Genomic DNA, 19,216 nt, shown 5'->3' on the forward strand with positions numbered 1-19,216 from the left:
TAGGCCCTGGGTACCTGTTTAGCATCAGCCCAGAGCACACTCAGTCAAAAAAACATCATCAATTCAGCAAAAAGTGGGGACATACCATGCAAGAATGAGGGCACTTTCTCACAGACAGGGCTCTGCCTCTTCCTGGGTGGCCAAACGTCTGCTTCTGGGAAGAGTGACAGCGTATTCCGCCATGAGCATGGCGCTGGCTGCAGCATTCTATGCTTGTGTGCCGTAATAAAAAGACGTCTGCAGTGAAGCTACCTGGAAGAGCAGGCATACATTCACAAAGCACTACTGGCTGGATGTGAACACAGCAGCTGACTTGGAATTGGGGCAGGTAATCCTCCGCAACCTCTTTAATTATAGGTGAGCCTGCTTTGTTAGAATTATGGACTGCTTGCTATTTTGATTATTCAATGAGTACCGTTGAGTTGGGTAACAAACATCTGTTATTCAGCGCCAAGATGCCCATGGGTGAACGTGCGCTTTACAAATACACATTACAATTGTTCAAGCTTGTAAATATATGATAGATCAAATCCTGAAGATATTATTTACTTACTGTAATTCCAGTTCTTCAGTGGTGGTATCTTTTATATATTCCCATGCGACCCTCCCTACTCCCTCTTCAGAGGCCCATTTATTTTGTTCTCCGTTTGCACTTTGTGCTATGAAATCTCAGCAGTGGTGGCCGATAGGAGTTGGAAAACTTAGCACTTTCATTGACCAAAGTTCAGTTTGTTTCAAATGAGGTGCATGAGCTACTAAACCAATGTAGTTGAGGTCTATGGCCATTTTAACAGTTTACTGCCATTTAAATTTACCAGGGATCCACAGCCTGACAACAGAGAACGAATAGAGCATGCATACATAGAAAGCTGGAGAACTGGATTTACAGGTAATTAACTCATTTATAGTTCTTCAAGCTCACAATAAACTGACAATTTTCTACATGTAAGAGGAATCTCACCCCATGTTTGAGCAGTATGACAGCCAGAGGCCTTGAATAATACACCAACGGGTTCAGATTAAACAGCCTTGAACTACTGCTTGTTGTTGGGGTTAAATCAAAGGTTGACAACACAGCTGATTTGGAATTGTAAGACTGAAATGATCCACTTTAAAATTGTGACATGGAACTCCTGTTTCCCATAGCGCGAACAGGCATCTGAAAGAGACGTTAGTGATAGATTCCTTACCTTAGAATATCCCCAGGCGTCAGACTGGATCCGGAAAGTTTTGCGTAGCAGTACCCTTGCGCGTCGGTAGGCGTCGTCTGCGGCTCTGCGTCCGTCGTGGGCGCCGTGATGACGTCGTCGGAGTACTTAGACGCCGCCTCCGCATGCTGACGTCAGTTCTTCTTTTTTCCGCGCCAGCCAGCGCAGATCTGGAAAGAGCAGTTCCCTAGTCACTTTTTGACTAAACTTTTGTGATCTTTTGATCCATTTTGAAGTCTTTACGACTCCGACGGTGCCGTTAGGGATGCCCGGATTCAAGCATTGTGACGAGTGCGACCGTACCATGTCGGTCACGGATCCCCACCGCTTGTGCCTGATGTGTTTGGGCGTCGACCGTGACGACGAGGCCTGCTCCGACTGTCGGGCTCTTTCGAGGAAGGCCAGGCGGGAGCGGTCCCGCAGGCGACTCAAAATCCGCTAGCCGGCCCCGCGCCGTGGCGAGGTCGCGGTCCCACGGGAGGTCGAGGGGCAGGTCGCGGGGACGGAGCCGTCACAGCTCCGGGAGTCGGCGCCACTCCTCCGGGTCCAAGTCGTCAGGTAAGAAGCATAAGAAGTCGAAGAGACATCATCGCTCTTCTGACTCCCCCCGACGCTCGCGCGATGCGGCCGGGGGTTCGGGTGACACCGCCCACGCGGCTCCTCGGGAGTCGCGGGCGTTGCGTTTGGCCCCATACCCTCCAGTCCCTGGGCTGAACGCGACGCCGGAGGAGATCGAGCGTTTCCTCATGGCCATGAGGTCCCTTTCTCCTCCGATGGGTTCCGCGGCGCCTTCGGGCCCAGCGAACCTGTCTGGGGGCCCTAGTGTGTCGGGGGCTACGACCCCGACGCCGTCAGGTGCTTCGGCCTCGTCGCCGCCGGCGCCTTCGGTCCCGGCGCCGCGGGGCTCCGCGATCCCGACACCGCCGGTGCCCTGGGGCCCGGCGCCGCAGGGTAAAGCGGCCCCGGCGTCGTCGGCGCCTCCGGGCCCGGCGCCGCTGGACCCTCCTCGGGCGATGGATCGTCATCAGTGGACCTTACGACCCCCCCCGGCGTCGGTCCGTGTGGTGTCCCCTCCGGCGTCGTCCTCGGGCGGCGCCGTCCCCGATGCCTCTTCTCAATCGGTTCCGACGTCGGGACGACTCCTATCGGCGTCGTTCTCGACGCCGTTGGGGGAGTTTAGTCTCTATGAACCGACCCCGTTCACTTACGACCCTGAATCTCAGGAGATGGGGGAAGAGGAGAATTGGGAGGGGTCTGAGGACCCTCTGACCAGGGAGTGTCAGTCTAACATGGACTGGACAGGAGACCTTGGGGAGGCTAGTGGCCTGGACACCTCTCCAGACACTGGATTTGTCTCTCCTCCTACCGTGGCTTCGGAGGAGGGTGCTACTTATGGTGTGGTGTTGATGAGGGCTGCTAAGGCCTTGGGCCTTGAGCTCCCTGTCGCGGCCGTGAGGACTAACCTCCTCACTGAGGTCCTTAAGCCGCAGTCATGCTCCATGGAGCCTCTGCTGCCGTTTAATGAGGCCTTGACGGACGTTCTTTTGGGCACTTGGTCCAGGCCCGCTACAGGTTCGCCTGTAGATAGGAACGTGGCCAGACGCCACCGCCCGGCCCCGGGCGACCCATGTTTCCTGTCCACCCACCCCACCCCCGAGAGTCTGGTTATCCAGGCCTCTAACTCCCAGACCGCATTCCCGACGGCTCCCCCCGATCGGGAATCCAAGAGGTACGAGGCCTATGGCAAGAAGGTATTCTCGTCCCTTAGCTTGGGACTGCGGTCTTCCAATAACGCATGCCTCTTGGGCCATTACACTCACTCTCTGTGGAAAACGGTGGCGGAAGTGCTGCCAGAGTGTCCGTTGGAGGTACGGGCCAAACTCGGCCAAGCCCTAGTGGAGGGCCGGGACGCAGCAAAGTATTCAATCAGGTGCGGACTGGATATTACTGACTCGCTGGGCAGAGCGATGGCTACGACGGTGGCGATACGACGCCACGCCTGGCTGAGATCCCTCCAACTTCTCGGCAGACGTCCAAAATACACTCATGGACATGCCGTTCGATGGCCGTCGCCTCTTTGGCGACAAGGCAGACCACGCGCTTGAGCGCTTTAAGGACTCCAGGGCTACGGCCAAGTCCTTGGGTCTCTCGGCCCCTCGCCAGCAAATGGGTGCCTTTCGCTCCTTTCGTGGCCAAGGAAGGGGCGCCCCCACACGTGCCGCCAGCCACTCGCCGCAAGCTGTCGTCCAGCGCGGCGGCGGCCGTGGAAACCGCTGTGGAGGTGGTCGGGGAAACAAGCGGAGCCAGTCCACACCTGCCCCCGCAGCATCCGCCTCTAAACCCTCCTAGTCCGTGCTTTTCGGCCCATGTGACGCCAGTGGGAGGCAGGGTTCGCCATCACCACTCTCACTGGCGCACAGTCACTTCGGACAGGTGGGTGCTGCAGATCGTCCGAAGGGGCTACTCCCTCCCCTTCGAGACGACCCCTCAAGCCATGCCACCGCAACACCACTGCGTATCGGGGGATCACTTGCGGCTCCTGCAGGAGGAAGTTTCGGCCCTCTTGGCCAAGGGGGCCATCGAGCGCGTTCCTGGGCCAGAAGTAGGACGTGGTTGCTACTCCCACGACTTGTACCCAAGAAGGGCAAAGGGGGCCTACGCCCTATCTTGGATCTGAGGAACGTCAATGGCTTCCTCCGGAAGGAGAAGTTCAAAATGCTGACACTGGCTCAGGTCTTGGCTGCCCTAGACCCAGGAGACTGGATGGTAGCGTTGGACTTACAGGACGCATATTTCCACATCCCCGTCCTGCCGGCCCACCGGCGTTACCTGCGGTTCACGGTAGGCCTCGAGCACTTTCAGTTTACCGTGCTCCCCTTCGGTCTTACCAGCGCCCCACGGGTGTTCACGAAGGTGATGGCGGTGGTCGCAGCTCATCTGCGCAGGTTAGGGGTCTCAGTCTTCCCCTACCTAGACGACTGGTTGTTGAAGGCGGGCTCGCCCCAGGCAGTCGTCAGCCACCTCCAGACTACGGCGGATCTCCTACACCAGTTGGGATTTTCCATCAATGTGCCGAAGTCACACCTGTGCCCCTCTCAGAAGCTCCTTTTCATCGGAGCGGTTCTCGACTCGGCGCAGTTTCGGGTTTACCCGCCCGAAAAGCGGTTTCGGGATATACAGGCTCTGATTCCGATCTTCGGGCCGTTATCCCGTGTTTCGGTCAGGTTGACGCTGCGGCTTCTGGGGCTGATGGCCTCCTGCATCCTTCTGGTGCATCATGCACGGTGGCGGATGCGGGCTCTGCAGTGGGACCTGAAGTTTCAGTGGGCCCAGCACCGGGGCAACCTGTCCGACCATGTCCTGATCTCGGAGGGCACTGCGAGACAGCTGCAGTGGTGGCTCACGGACCGCGATTGGGTCAACGGCAGATCCCTCTCCCTTCCCCATCCGGAGCACGTAGTTGTGACGGACGCGTCCCTCCAGGGCTGGGGAGGCCACTTGGGAGAGGCGGAGATCAGAGGACTCTGGTCTCCGGCGGAGTCCCGGCTCCATATCAATCTGTTGGAGCTGCGGGCGATTCGTCTGGCACTGAAAGCATTCCTCCCGTCTGTCCGAGGGAGTGCAGTGCAGGTGTTCACGGACAACACCACCGCTATGTGGTACTGCAACAAACAGGGCGGAGTGGGGTCGTGGACCCTTTGCCAGGAGGCTCTGCGTCTCTGGCAATGGCTGGAACTTCAGGGCGTGACTCTGGTGGTTCAACACCTGGCAGGTTCTCTGAACGCCAGGGCGGACGAACTCAGCCGTCGGTGCTCGATGGATCACGAATGGCGTCTGAACTCTGACGTGGCGCAAGGCCTCTTTCTGCGATGGGGAGAGCCTTGGTTAGATTTATTCGCCACCGAAGAGAACGCGCAATGTCATCAGTTCTGCGCGTTGGAATTTCCAAGGCGGCACTCGCTCGGAGACGCTTTTCGTCGCGAGTGGAGCTGCGGTCTGTTGTACGCCTTTCCGCCTATACCTCTTCTGCCCAGAGTGCTGAAGATCAAGCGCGACCGGGCACAAGTCATCCTTGTGGCTCCGGACTGGGCAAGAAGGTACTGGTATCCCGAGCTACTCAGTATGTCAGTCGATCCCCCGGTTCGTCTGCCTCTTCAGGAGGACCTTCTGTCGCAGCAGCAGGGGACGGTCCTCCACCCGAACCTGTCCAGTCTCCACCTCCATGCTTGGAGATTGAGTGGCGACAGTTGAGGCCATTTGACTTGCCTCCTGAAGTTTGCAACATCATTCTGGCAGCCAGGCATCCCTCCACAAAGACGGTATACGCCTGCAGGTGGAACAGATTTGTGGCATGGTGTACAGCAAAGGCTGTGGATCCCCTCAATGCCCCTCTCTCTGAGGTTCTTCTCTTCCTTCTTTCTCTTGCCCAGCAGGGCTCTGCTCTGGGCACTATCAAGAGCTATCTTTCGGCTCTTTCAGCCTTTCTGAGGCTGCCTGACCAACCTTCTTTGTTCAAGTCCCCTATCGTAAATCGATTCCTGAAGGGCATCACTCATACCTTTCCTCCTGTTCCCTTCGTGATGCCTCAGTGGGACTTGAACCTGGTTCTAACATTTCTGATGTGCGCTCCCTTTGAGACACTTCACAACTGTCCTCTTCGCCTTCTTTCTTTGAAGACTGCCTTCCTGGTAGCCATCACCTCTGCCAGGAGAGTGAGTGAGCTCCAGGCTCTCTCTTGAAAGCCTCCTTTCCTTTCAGTCCATCCGGACAAGGTTGTTTTGAGGACTAGGCCCTCCTTCTTGCCTAAGGTGGTCACGGCCTTCCACATTGGGCAGTCCATCACATTGCCCACTTTCTTTCCGCCTCCGCACCCCTCGAGAGAGGAGGAGAGGCTCCACCGTCTGGACCCAAAACGTGCGCTCTCGTTCTATCTGGATAGCACACGCCAGTTCCGGGTGGATGATCAACTCTTTGTTGGGTACGCGGGCCCTAAGAAAGGGAAAGCGGTGCACAAACGGACCATCTCTAGATGGATTATCATGTGCATCCAGGCGTGTTACTCCTTGGCTAAGAAGGAACCCCCTGTTGGGCTGAGGGCTCATTCCACTCGAGCCACGGCCACTACAACTGCCTTGGGCCGAGGTGTGCCCTTGCAGGACATTTGCCAGGCAGCTACGTGGGCCTCGTTGCACAGGTTTGCGCGGCACTACTGCCTGAACAGTCAAGTCCGGAGGGACGGCTACTTCAGCCGTTTCGTTCTCCAGGACTTTCTGGTGTAAATATTGGTTCGCAGACCCACCACCACGGGGATGGTATTGCTGGGGTATCTATTCTAAGGTAAGGAATCTATCACTAACGTGTCTCTTTCAGATGCACAAGTTACTACTTGTGTAAGGATATCTGTAAGAGACATTAGTTAGTGATAGATTCCTTACCAACCCACCCATCCTCCCCGTTCTGCGAACCGATATCTAGGGTTAAGGTCATCCCCTTTCAGGGCCCTAGTTTCTTGGCACCAGTGTCGGTTTTTGTCATGGCTCTGCGCTTCTGGCGCGGAAAAGCTGTGGCTAAGAACTGACGTCAGCACGCTGAGGCGGCGTCTAAGTACTCCGACGTCATCACGGCGCCGACGACGGACGCGGAGCCGCAGACGACGCCTACCGACGCGCAAGGGTACTGCTACGCAAAACTTTCCGGATCTGACGCCTGGGGATATTCTAAGGTAAGGAATATATCACTAACTAATGTCTCTTACCGATATATCGTTACACAAGTAGTAACTTGTGCGAATAGTTGATGTTACTGAAGCGCCAGATATATACATGAAATATATGAAAGTAAGGTCCCTAACACCACGGCCATTTATCTCCATCCTTTTATTGGTTCATGTGTGAAAAAAATGGAAAAACTGAGATGTCGGACTTATTTGTAGAGCTTTAGCAGAGACAGATTAGTATTCCATTGCAGCAGAAGAGTTGTGCACCCAGCTCTCATTGCCAAGCATTTCAACATTCAGAATGGCTGCAATATCGCATGCGCCGCTCTTGAGTCACAAAAGTCTCCTTCCTTCAGTTCCCCATAGCAATTCGTCATTGGTTTTGATGTTTTCTCCATACACATGGCAATTGTATGTTTACTCTGAGGGCGTCTCGTGACACGGAATGAGACCCAGAGCTAGACTGTGTAGTCTTATATTAAATACCTATCTTGGAAAGGGTTTTCATGTAGCTATTACTTGTGTTTTTAGACTTTGGTAATTGCAAGCTTACAGTTAATGAACAATTTACTTTTCGTGAAATATCGTTCATGGATCACATCCAGTGTTTATATTGTGATATGTCAGGTTTACATGTTGTTTTCTCGTCATTTTTTGCACCTGGATCACAGAGCATTAGCATTCTTATAACATACTGCTCTAATTCTCCCTTGAACTTTTGAGGGTTGAAATGTGAAACCCACAGTGATGAATCACTGGATGCTCACTGAGAAGTGGTATATTTTGGAAAATAAAATGTTACTAAAGCGGAAAAATCTTTACATCCCTTTTCATGGGAGTTCTATCTCGCGAGATGGGATAGGTGCACCAAATAGAAGTTGACTTGTTACACCAAAGGTTGTAAAATTTAATTTGATTTTTTTCTATTAAGAGTTACTGAAAAGACTGCTAATGGATAAACCCGAGTTGATAGGATGTCAGTTGGTGGGGTTGCTATACTTCAACCTGCATTACGTTTTTGCCCAGAAACACTGTACTGTCCTGCGTTTATTTGTTTTTGATTTTGTGAATTTTCATCCCAATCAGCTTAAGTTTATCTGCTTTTAAATCACTTACAGATGACCAAGAAAATAAAGAAGCTTGAAAAAGAAACAATCGTCTGGAGGACAAAGTGGGAAAATAACAACAAAGTTCTCTTACAAATGGCTGAAGAGGTCAGACATTATTTAACATGGTGTTTATTGCACTACATCCTTTGCCAGGCGTTTTGTTCCCTGTTCATATAAACAAAAAAATACATCTTCCAGGTTCTTAGTACAGAGCTTTAAAAATCTTTATTCCATTATCTCTAAGGGCCATATGCATGCACACATTTTCCCATAGACACAGAATGGGCAAAACCCTTTGATGCATCTGGCCCTAAATTCTTTGATAACATTCATGTTGCATTCTAGTCTTCACTCTAATTCCATATTAGCGGTTGTACCTGTGGAGCCTAAATTCACAGTAAAACTTGCACAAAACCAGTCTGTATGTTTTCACTCCATCAGTAATAAAAATGTCTACTGAACATGTAATTACGGTTATACCCATATTTAGTAAGAACAGGTATGTTTTTTTAATTTGTTTATTATTTTGAGCAGAAATGGATGAATAGCGAAAACAGATAAGGCGATCATACAGAATATGGGCAAATTACAATAGACTGCTATAAAGTGGCTAGGGGCAAAGTGCTCATTTCGAGAAACTGATTAACAGCTTTCAAGCTTTTAATCTATACATTGATTTCGCAACAAAAAATACTAACTGCAGCTGTGCCTTAAAAAAAAAAAGCCAGATAAAGGGCGAGTAAAAAGGTATAGTCACATATAACCATTATATATAGTGGCTTAAGTGCAAAATGTATATCAAAAAGTTTAAAGTGCACAGGAGTTGAGCCCTCTAGCAGGAGCTGACAGTTTTTACCCAGGAAGAAATTTAAATAGATCAATTATGTTGGAACTCCCCTTAATAAATCAATCCTGAATGTTGCATGGACAGAACAGAAGACTGTTAAATATCTATGACCCTGGTCAAACTTCCATAACCTCCAGATGGTGCCATATGGCAATACACCTTCTCAAAAAAAAAAACACACTCTTTGCATATGCCTCTTCAAACTTCTTCTTGGTTCTTATCATTTTTTCCTTCCTGCCCAGGATAGTTGGAACCCAACTAGTTCTCCAATTTTGGAGAATTAGGGAATGTGCAATCGTTAATGCGAAAAAAAACCTGCCCCCTTTATTCAATCACTGGTTTTCCTTGGAGACCCGAACAATACTGGGCGTGCTTCTGGAACTTCCAAGAATGTAGAGCCCTTCCTTAAATATGGTATTCAGCAAGAAAAGGCAAATTATGCAGCACATTTTGTGATAGTGTTCATTATTTTGTCAGTTTTAAACTTAATATTGAATGGGCATTGGTTGTACCTCTTAAGTACTAGTTTAACATCCAAATATAGCAATACGCAACAGAAAGGTGACCAGTCCACCTTTACAAAGGGCCTTCCACTGCGCGGCAACAAGCGTTGCTGCATTTTTAGTAGCTTTTGATTCGGTTGAGCTAGAAAAAAATTTTTTGTTGTTAAAATCTGCAGATTATGCAGTAGATGATGGAATATGTGCCAAATCTAGAATCATGCGAAAATTGCCTCAATTGCATAATTCCAGTGGCCCTGCTTATGTCCGATCTCTGAAATAGCCTGCCAGTCATACATTGTGTTTTTTCAAAACCTTTATACAGAAAGCTATTGGTGTGGTCTTTAATAGAATGATTACAAAGCAGCCTATGCAAGTTGCCTGCCCCCATAAGCTTGCTGTTCACAAGCATACGGCAAACCTGGTGAGTTCCTCATCTCGCATTCTGGTCATTGACTGCCATAAAATGTGTTCTGTCGAAAGCTTAGAAATAAGTGCTTACATTGATTCCCTAACCCCCCCCCCCCCCCCCCCCCGCCCCCTAACTCCTTAAAACCCAAAGCATTAATTCCAGAACCTCTTCTCCGTACTGGATATAGATGATCCTACTTAATGACCTTGCTTCAGATGTCAATAATCCATTAAGATCTGATAAGTTTTACAAAGGGCAACCAGCCAATCTCTAAACTCATGAACCTGGTCTTCCTGGGCAGTTTTGCTGAAAGTTGGTCAGCTGATTGCAGAATCCTGCACCATTTTGCCTAAGAAAAAATCATCCAATAGACCACTGCCTTCCAATAGTCAAGTTTAAATTAATGCTGCTTGATATAAAGTCTGCATATGTGATAGTGCCAAGCAACCCTGAACCTGATCTAATTGCAGAACAGCCAAGTTCACCCTATGAGCCTTCTTACTCCAAGTTAAACTCCTTATAGAGGAGTTAACCTCCTGGAAATAGCCATTACTGATTTTTATCAGTAAATTGGAGAAGAGAAATAAAAGCAATAGTAGGACTGACATTTTTATAATAGTGACCCTCCTAATTGTCCGAGGGAGATGAGACCACCTTTCAAGTAACTCTCTAATATTCCTCAGCATTGCCACATAATTTAACTGAAACAGCTGAGTAACATTATTATTAACATATCTCTAGATAGCGTATGGGATATTGCGATCTTCCATGTGACTTTAAGGAAACTTAAAAAGCTGCAGCTGATGCATTAAAAAGCAATAATTCAGTTTTTCTTTGAGTTATCCTGTAACTACCAATACTTGTGAATTCTTCAATCGCATGAGAAACCCCTGTAAATTTTCTGTATCTGCTTTTAAATAAAGGATATCATCATCTGCAAATAGCTTCAGCCTGGACATCCCCTCCGCTGGTGCGCTAATGCCTCGCTACGTAACTTCACTACCAGAGGCTCTCTAAAGAATGTAAATAGTATTGGGGGCAAAGTACACTCCTGGCGTATGCCTCGATTAATTGATATTGTGTCGGCCATTCTAGAGTTAACAATAACTTTGGCCTGCGCACTATTGTATAAATTCACAAGCATCAATCAATCGGGGAATTGTAAGCTTGCTACTCCCCCTTGAGGGTCTCAAGGAGTCTGCAGTTCCATTCAGCCGAAGAGCTAGTTCTTGAGAGCCTTCCTGAAGGTCTTCAGGGAAGCGGCATGTCTGATGTCGATCGGGAGCTCGTTCCCGGTCTTGGCCGCGATGTAGAAGGATCTTCCCCCTGCTATTGCTCTGTGGATGCGTAGGGTTTCGGCAAGGACGAGGTTGGCGGATTGGAGGTTTCTTCTTGGTACGTGGAGGGCTATTCCATCATTGACGTATTGGGATCCGGTGTTTTGTAGGCATTTGTAGGCGTGGGTGAGTATCTTGAAGGTGACTGCTCCATGGGGAGTCAGTGGAGCTTCTGTAGGTGCTGGCTGATGTGCTTGTGTCTAGGGATACCAAGGATGAGTCTGGCAGCGGTTTTCTGTATCAGCTGGAGCTTGCGGACTAGAGACTTGTTTATGCCGGCGTAGAGGACTTTTCCGTAGTCCTGCTGGTGATGAGTGCGTGGGTGACTGTCTTCCTTGATTGGGAGGGGGGGGTGGAGGGGAGGAATCCATTGGAAAGTCTTACGGGGGGTGTTGAAAAAGCACGAGGCAACAGCGTTGACCTGTCTGTTCATGGAAAGGGAGGAGTTGGTCTTGCATTCCTTCCTGGAAGTTGAGTCTGGTGGTGGTGGGGTTCTTGTGAGGGAGAGGATGAGCATCAAGATCAATTGTGGGAGGAACCCAAATTCACTTAAGCTAAAAAAAACAGTGTCTCCCAATAAATCCTTTCGAACACCTTTTAAGAAACTATCATCATTATCACCGCACTCATTTGTTTAGAAGAGCAATAATATATCACCTTCGTTAGAAAAAGGGTATTTGCTGCCATAAGGCAATTAGCGACAACCCCACTCTGATCCTTATGTATTAAGAGCTGGGCTGCGGGCATGATTCGAGTTGCCCAAACTTTCATCAGAAGTTTATAGTCTGCGTTAAGGAGGCAGAGTGGTCAGCAGGAATTCACATTTATTGGGGTTTTATCTTGTTTGAGAAAGCTCACAATAGTAGATTCCTTGAATGTGGATTGAACCTCCCCGCACTCTTTTAAATATTTAAGTAGATCCATTAAGAAAGGTAGCAACTTCTTAGCAAATATTTAGTCAAACTCAGATTAGAATCCGTAATTTCCACAGCCCTTAGCTTTTTGCATGTTTTTTAAGTGATTCATGGACACCTCGGTACTCGTTATTTTTCCTACAATTACATCAACCAGGGAGTTTGATTGTTGAGGTAGCTGTACAAAGGCATAGTATCGGGCCTGAGGTACCAAAGATGGTTCATAAAGAATGCAGCACAAATTGTGCCACCCTAAGGGACCCCTCAGCAAGCACATTCAAAGCTGCTGTTGAAAGCTGCGTGTCTTGGTGCAGACAAGTGAAAACACGTCGCACATCCCTGTGTGCGATGTCCCCTAAAACTGCCTTTGATATTTGTAAATCACACCTACAGCAGGTCTGACAGCCCTAAGGAAGGGTACTGAATATTATATGTTAGGGCCTACCTGTATGAGCAGATATGCCCCTGTGCTGGTCAGTCTCATTACTGCCAGTGCAAGTGGACAGGAAAGACATTTTTAAAACATGTGCTGTACACTGGTGAAAACGAGTTCCCCAGCTACATGATGGCTTCACTGTAAATAGTGATGTTTGCAGACCTAGAAAAATCTACTCGCCCACTCAAAATTGCAAGTAAAATGTTATCAGGTCGAGCTATTTTTAGCACCCACTAGTCCCATCTGTTGAGTAAACTTAAGCTGGAAAGGAACAGGAGTTCTGTTCATTCAGAAAGTGAATGAGCACTAAAGATGCCATTAAATCTTGTTTTTATCCTGAAAAGTGCTGTCTGTTCAAGGTAAGAGGTCAAATGTCAGTTTGTCGTTAAACTAATTGCTGCTTGGAAAATGAGGTTTATTTTTCTCTTGCTATAGTTGGAGGTTTTTGTCAAGTGTCTTTTTTTTCCTCTAACACATAACATTTAAACGAATAGCCTGTAAATTAAAATGTAAAAATGTTCAAAATAGATCAGGATTACAAAAACATATATTTTTTTGTAATTAAGAAGGGTGATGCAAACAGAGTTAAATAGGAGCAAAACAAACCAGAATACTTTACTTTATGTGCAAATTATATACATTTGCAGAAACTATTTCTAAATATTGTTTTTACACTGTATAGTTTTAGCAGTAAAGCCGCATGTCAATGGGAAGGTTTGTGGCCATCTCAATGTAAAATCTGCTGATTACAAATAAGTGTGCTACCACTTCATGCTTTAGTTATGCATTTATTAAAAGTGAGTTGAGAAACATTCCTGCCCCCGCCCTGATGAAAATGCTGTTAATGAACTAAGAGGCAAGTCAGGGGTTGTTTGTATCCTATATGTGGCTAGATTTGTGTTAGATGTGGACAACAAGTTTAGTCTATTAAATCAAGCAAAATAGTTTTTTTGTACAGCAGACATGCTGGACGTGCACATTTGGAGGTGCTCTCGTATGTGATAATGAAGAAAATGGCTGCTCAGCGAATTAAAATATTTGCCCATGATCACATATTTTGAGACCAGTTTATGGGTCAAGAGCATTACAAATAGGTCGAGTAGCTAATTTAAGTCACTAGACCTGTAGGTCTAGTAAACGTTATATGATTTTTCGAGGCCTGGTTTGGTATCAAACATCTCGTATTGATAAACCCACACTGATTCCAGTGATGAACTTACGAATACATGCACCAAGAGCGTACCTTAGAGGTTCCCCCTTAAAGCCTACCAGCCTCTGGTGTGCTCCCTAACTGGTTTCTGCCAGCCTGCCACCTGAGACACTGTTCTGACCTCCTAGGTTGAGAGCCTGTGCTCTCAGGAGACCCACAACAAACGCCAGTCCAGGAAGAGGGTGAAATAACTCCTTCCACAGGATGACCTGCTGATTATCCTCCCCAAGTTGGCTAGCTTCAAAGAGTTGCCACCTTTGGAAAGTGCCTCTGGCTCTCCTCACAGGAGAGGAAGCTGCTCCCCTTTGTCCAGGACCCCATTGGCATCTGGACAGCCGGGACAATTAGCTAGTCAGGTAGGTGTGCCACCTCCAGGTTAGTACCAGCCCTAAGTTGGGGTTACACAGAGGTGGACACACTTTTTCAAAAGTAGCCATGTTTGTGATCGTTTTCTTAGGAATTCTGGGACATGGTTATGCTCACTTCCCTAGGAAGTGGTCATATGGGGAGCAAAGTAACCCCAATGATTAGTATCCCACTGGCAACTACCCTACGCTTCCCTAACTCCCCTAAATTCAGTATTTAGGGAAGTCCCTGGCTCTAGAGAAGCAGATCCTGATTGCCCGCCATACTTTGTGTTTCAAATGTGATCGCAAGGGATGTTTTGCAAAAGTATGTCCGTATGCAGATCAACTATGTTTCAGTTGGAAGAATGTAATCTGGAGCATGGAAGTGAGGCGTGTAGTAATGTAATAACTTCTGAAGTGAATGATGGAACACCTAGTACTACTCAGATGAGTCGACTGGTTCCACAGGAGATATGGGTGGTGATGATAGTGTTTCTCTGCTGAAACCATTTAAAAGTAAGCCCAGTATTGCAGTGCCACAATTAATGGTGTTAGTGTACACTTTAATGGCCGATTCGGGATCACCGTGTTGATTGGTCCTGAAGATTCAAATATTTACAATACATAATTTATGTGTACGTAGGAAAAAAGATTAAGATTGGATGTCCGTTTGATTGTTTGCTTCATTATCCAGTATTATGGGTGTCTTTCATAGATTCACATGCCTGAATCATTCCCGTCGTCGAGACGGGAGTCTCCGGGACATAGAAAAGTAATGTCCTATAGACATATATAGAGAGAAGTAGGCCTAAGGGCCTCACCTTAGTAGCCTAACTATGTCCTTTTGTAAAAAGAACCAAACTCAAGAAGAGAGCCAATCCGCTAACACCTCCCTCTAGAACCTTCCTGTCAGGAGCCTCAGTCTCTCAGATTTTCTACCGCACGTTGTGCTAAGGGAGTCTCCACCCGAGTTCTCCTCAGGTTTCCTTATTCTACCTATTTCTTCACAGATTTGGATTTCTTTACTTCAAAACTGATTGTGGCTGATCCTCAGAAGAATGGTCTCTTCAGAGCATGTACTTCTTGTGGAAAAAAGAGGTTACATGTAGAAGACCAGCACAAGACATGCTTATATTGCCTGTATCCGGACCATTCACCTAAGGACTGCAAAATTTGTAGAACTTTTTCTACAAAAACGCTAAAAGACAGAGGACGTCTTTTACTCTGGCTTAACAGGCTCAAGACCAGAGACAATCTGGAATCTTCAGAAGAAGATGAGTTTTCTTCAGTCTCCTCACAGCTGTCTTTAAAAAGGCCAAGGGTGGCTTCCCCTAGCCCTACAGACGCTCCTCCAAAGAAGGCTGCAAAAGGTCTTCAGAGGCTAAGTCATCAGCGTCTGACAAGGAGGTTCACACCTTCAAAAAGCCTGCGCCGTCGTCGACGACTACCTCGTCGACACCATCGGCGCAAAAGAAGGCTGTGTCTCTCGTCTACGGCTCGACGTCGACGACAACAGTATCGACTACGTCAGCATCGTCCAATCATGATGACGGAGATGATTACATCATTTCTTCTCCAGCGTCCCCGGTGCCCACTATCTCAGATTCACCACCTGTGGATATAGGAGGGTTCAACAATCTGGTGGAGAGAGCGGCCAAAAGATTCCACATTACAATGGAGTCTCAAGAAAGTGACTGTTTCCTTTATGATTTTAAGGAACCGCTTAAGAAAACTACCAGGTCAATTCCTATTGTTGACTATATATGGGAACAGGGTCTGCAGTTGATGCAGACTCCAACCTCAGTATCGGAAGTGGTTCCAAGACTGGACAAAAAATACAAGGCATCAGCCTGCCTTTCAGGACATCCCAAGCCGGACTCTGTGGTTACACAGGCGGCGCAGAAAAATTCCAGGAATCCCTCCTCTCTGTTAACAGCTCCACCGGACAAGGAGGGCAGGAAGCTGGACAATATCGGAAAGCGTTTGTCAACCACATCGGCAATGACAGTAAAGGCGGCAAATTCTATTGCACTTCTAGGAAGGTACAATAGGCAGTTGTGGGCAGACATTGCTCCGTATTACTCTGAACTGCCAGACGCCACGAAAGAGGAGGTTCAATCTCTGCTTCTAGAGGGTCAAACTTCGGCCTCTGAATTGATAGACTGTGCTCTGGATGTAGCAATGACTGGATTCAGAGAGCTAGCAGGGGCAGCTGTTTTGCGAAGACAGTGATGGCTCAAGGCTACCTCATTCCGACAGGAGGTACAATCTAAGGTCCTGGACATGCCATACGATGGACAACACCTCTTTGGAGCCAAGATCGATGAAGCGCTACAAACAACTAAAAAGGACACGGACACAGCGAGAGCACTTGGCACACTACAATTTAGAAACCAGTCCTTTCGAGGGAACAGAGGCAGAGGACAATCCTCTTACAGAAGCAATTATCAAAATAGATCCTCATATTCTTACAACCAAGGCAAGTCACAATATCGAGCTCGCCAACAACAGCAAGGCAGGCAGTCCTCTTTTGGAAAGTCCAACTTTAAGGTAAAGAACCAACGGAAGACCACTGGCGGACTCCAATGACCTATTCCTACAGCCAGTCCATCCCTCATCTCCTTCTTTGAAAATTGAAGGAAAACTGACCCAATTCCTAAACAATTGGAGGAGAATAACAATGGACCGGTGGGTCCTTCAATTATTTCAATTTGGCCATTCTATAGAATTCGAAAAAATCCCACCGACAAACCCCTCCACGCCCGATGCGTGACAAAAACCTGCGATTGCTTCTTCAAGAAATTTCAATTATGCTTCAAAAAGGGGCAATAGAGCGAGTACCGTCAGCTCACAAGGGGAGAGGATTTTACTCCTGCTTCTTCCTGATTCAAAAGGAGAAGAAATGGAGGCCCATTCTAGACCTCAGGGCGCTAAACGCATTCTTAAAAAGGCAATCATTCCGCATGGTCACGATTCAGGAGATCTTGGGCCTCTTAGAGGAGGGAGATTTCATGATGTCTCTGGACCTACAAGACGCATACTTTCACGTCCCAGTCCACAAAAATCACAGGAAATTCCTAAGATTTGCAGTGGCGGGCCAGCACTATCAGTTCTGTGTCCTCCCTTTTGACCTCAAGTCTGCACCCTGAATCTTCACCAAGTGTCTTTCCCCGGTGGCAACATTCCTCAGGCAGCATGGACATAATGTCTTCCCATATTTGGACGACTGGTTGGTGAAGGCACCATCCTTGTCAGGCGCAACCAAATCCTCCAACGCCTGTCTGAATCTCTTCAAGCACTTGGGTCTTACACTCAATCGAGAAAAATCCACCTTATATCCCTCTCGAGTCATTACCTTCCTCGGATCAAAACTGAATACAAAAGTTGCGAAGACATTCCCATCTCAGGAGAGAAAACTCAAGCTCGTCTCTCTGGCCGCATCAGTGGCTTCGAAGAAAACTGTACCAGTCCGTACCTTCAAATCCCTCTTGGGAATGATGTCCTTGTTCATCCTGCTCATACCGCACTGTCGCCTCCGGATGCGTCCGCTCCAAGAGGCTTTGTCCAAACAGTGGCAGCAATGCACAGGATCGTTCGAGGACCGCATAACGATCACAATGCAAATCACCAAGGCATTGCAGTGGTGGTCGCTCCGGAACCTCTCGCAGGGATTGCCGTTCCTGCTTCCAGCAGCTCCTCATATCATTACGACGGACGCCTCCCTGGAGGGTTGGGGAGCAGTCCTACAGGAATTACGCATCAGTGGCAGATGGTCAGAACCGGAGACGCAGCTCCATATCAACCTGCTGGAGCTGAGGGCAGTCTTCCTAGCCTTGCAGTCCTTCTTGCCAAGGATCAAGAACTCCCTAGTGCTCGTCAGGACCGACAGCACTACGATGATGCACTACCTGAACAAACAGGTAGGGACGCGTTCGCTAATACTCTCTCGCAAATCGCAAAAGATCTGGAAGTGGCTCATTCTCCACAACGTCTTGAGTACGTCCCAGGCAAGGACAATGTCATCGCAGACGCACTAAGCAGACAGAGGTCTTTGTCGCACGAATGGGAGCTGGACATGACGACCACCGTTCAAATCTTCTCAAGGTGGGGGAACGCCGCAAATCGACCTATTTGCGACCAGGTAGAACACAAATGCCAAAGCTTCGCAAGTTGGCATCCCTAATCAAGGTCTCTCGGGAATGCATTTTCCATCGCATGGCGCAACGTCTTTGCATACGCATTTCCGCCATTTCCAATGATTCCCAGAGTCCTCAAAGATGAAAGCGGAGCCTTGCACTTTATTTCTGATAGCCCCATTCTGACCGAGGCAACACTGGTTCACAGACCTTCATCGCCTCTCACTGCAGCCGCCGATCCATCTACGTCCGCATCCATCTCTGCTCACGATGAGCAACAAGCAGGTTCAACATCCGGGTCTGAAATCTCTCACGTTATCGGCTTGGCTCCTGAGTACCGGGAATTCAGCAAATTAAACATCCCGCAGGATTGTAAAGATATCCTAGCCAAGGCAAGCACTAACAAGACTTATTCCCTGAAGTGGAAACGCTTTTGCATCTGGTGTGCGGACAAGGGTCTACGTCCCTTTGCCACCTCTCCAGAACAAATATTACCCTATCTGCTTCATCTGGCACAGTCGGGCCTGGCACACTCTTCCATAAGGGTACATTTGGCGGCGATATCAAGGTTTAAAAGAACATCGAATGGGCACTCTCTCTGGTCTAGTAAACTAATAAAACAATTCCTTATAGGTCTCTATAGATCTTTTTCTCGACCACGGATGATCCCTCCAACATGGCATCTAAATGTGATTCTTAGCCAACTAATGAAACACCCTTTTGAACCCATTCACAGGGCTGACATTAAATACATCTCGTGGAAGACTGCTCTCCTCCTGGCGCTTACATCAGCAAGGAGGGTCAGTGAACTGCAGGCTCTTTCCATCCAAGACCCCTTCCTGCAGTTTAGGGAGGACAGAGTGATTTTAAGGACCAACCCTAGGTTCATTCCTAAAGTCCCGTCGGACTTCCACTTAAATGAGCCTGTGACTCTCAGATCATTCTTTCCAAATCCCAGCACTGCAGCGGAGAGATCGCTGCACTCATTGGACCTTAAGAGATGTCTAAAATTTTACATTGATAAAACCAAACATTTCAGAAAAT

The 19,216-nt window shown here is 48.2% G+C and overlaps 1 protein-coding gene across 1 annotated transcript in view; it reads left to right on the forward strand.

Annotated features, from left to right (window-relative positions):
- Positions 1-19,216, forward strand: part of TXLNG (taxilin gamma) — a 290,841-nt gene that overhangs the window by 240,788 nt on the left and 30,837 nt on the right. Inside the window, exon 9 of the mRNA XM_086934258.1 lies at positions 8,043-8,138. Coding sequence (XP_086790384.1) covers positions 8,043-8,138 — 96 coding nt within the window. The remainder of the gene's footprint in view (positions 1-8,042; positions 8,139-19,216) is intronic.

The sequence above is a fragment of the Lissotriton vulgaris genome, chromosome 8 (assembly GCF_964263255.1).
Source record: "Lissotriton vulgaris chromosome 8, aLisVul1.2, whole genome shotgun sequence".
Classification (NCBI taxonomy): Eukaryota; Metazoa; Chordata; class Amphibia; order Caudata; family Salamandridae; genus Lissotriton; species Lissotriton vulgaris.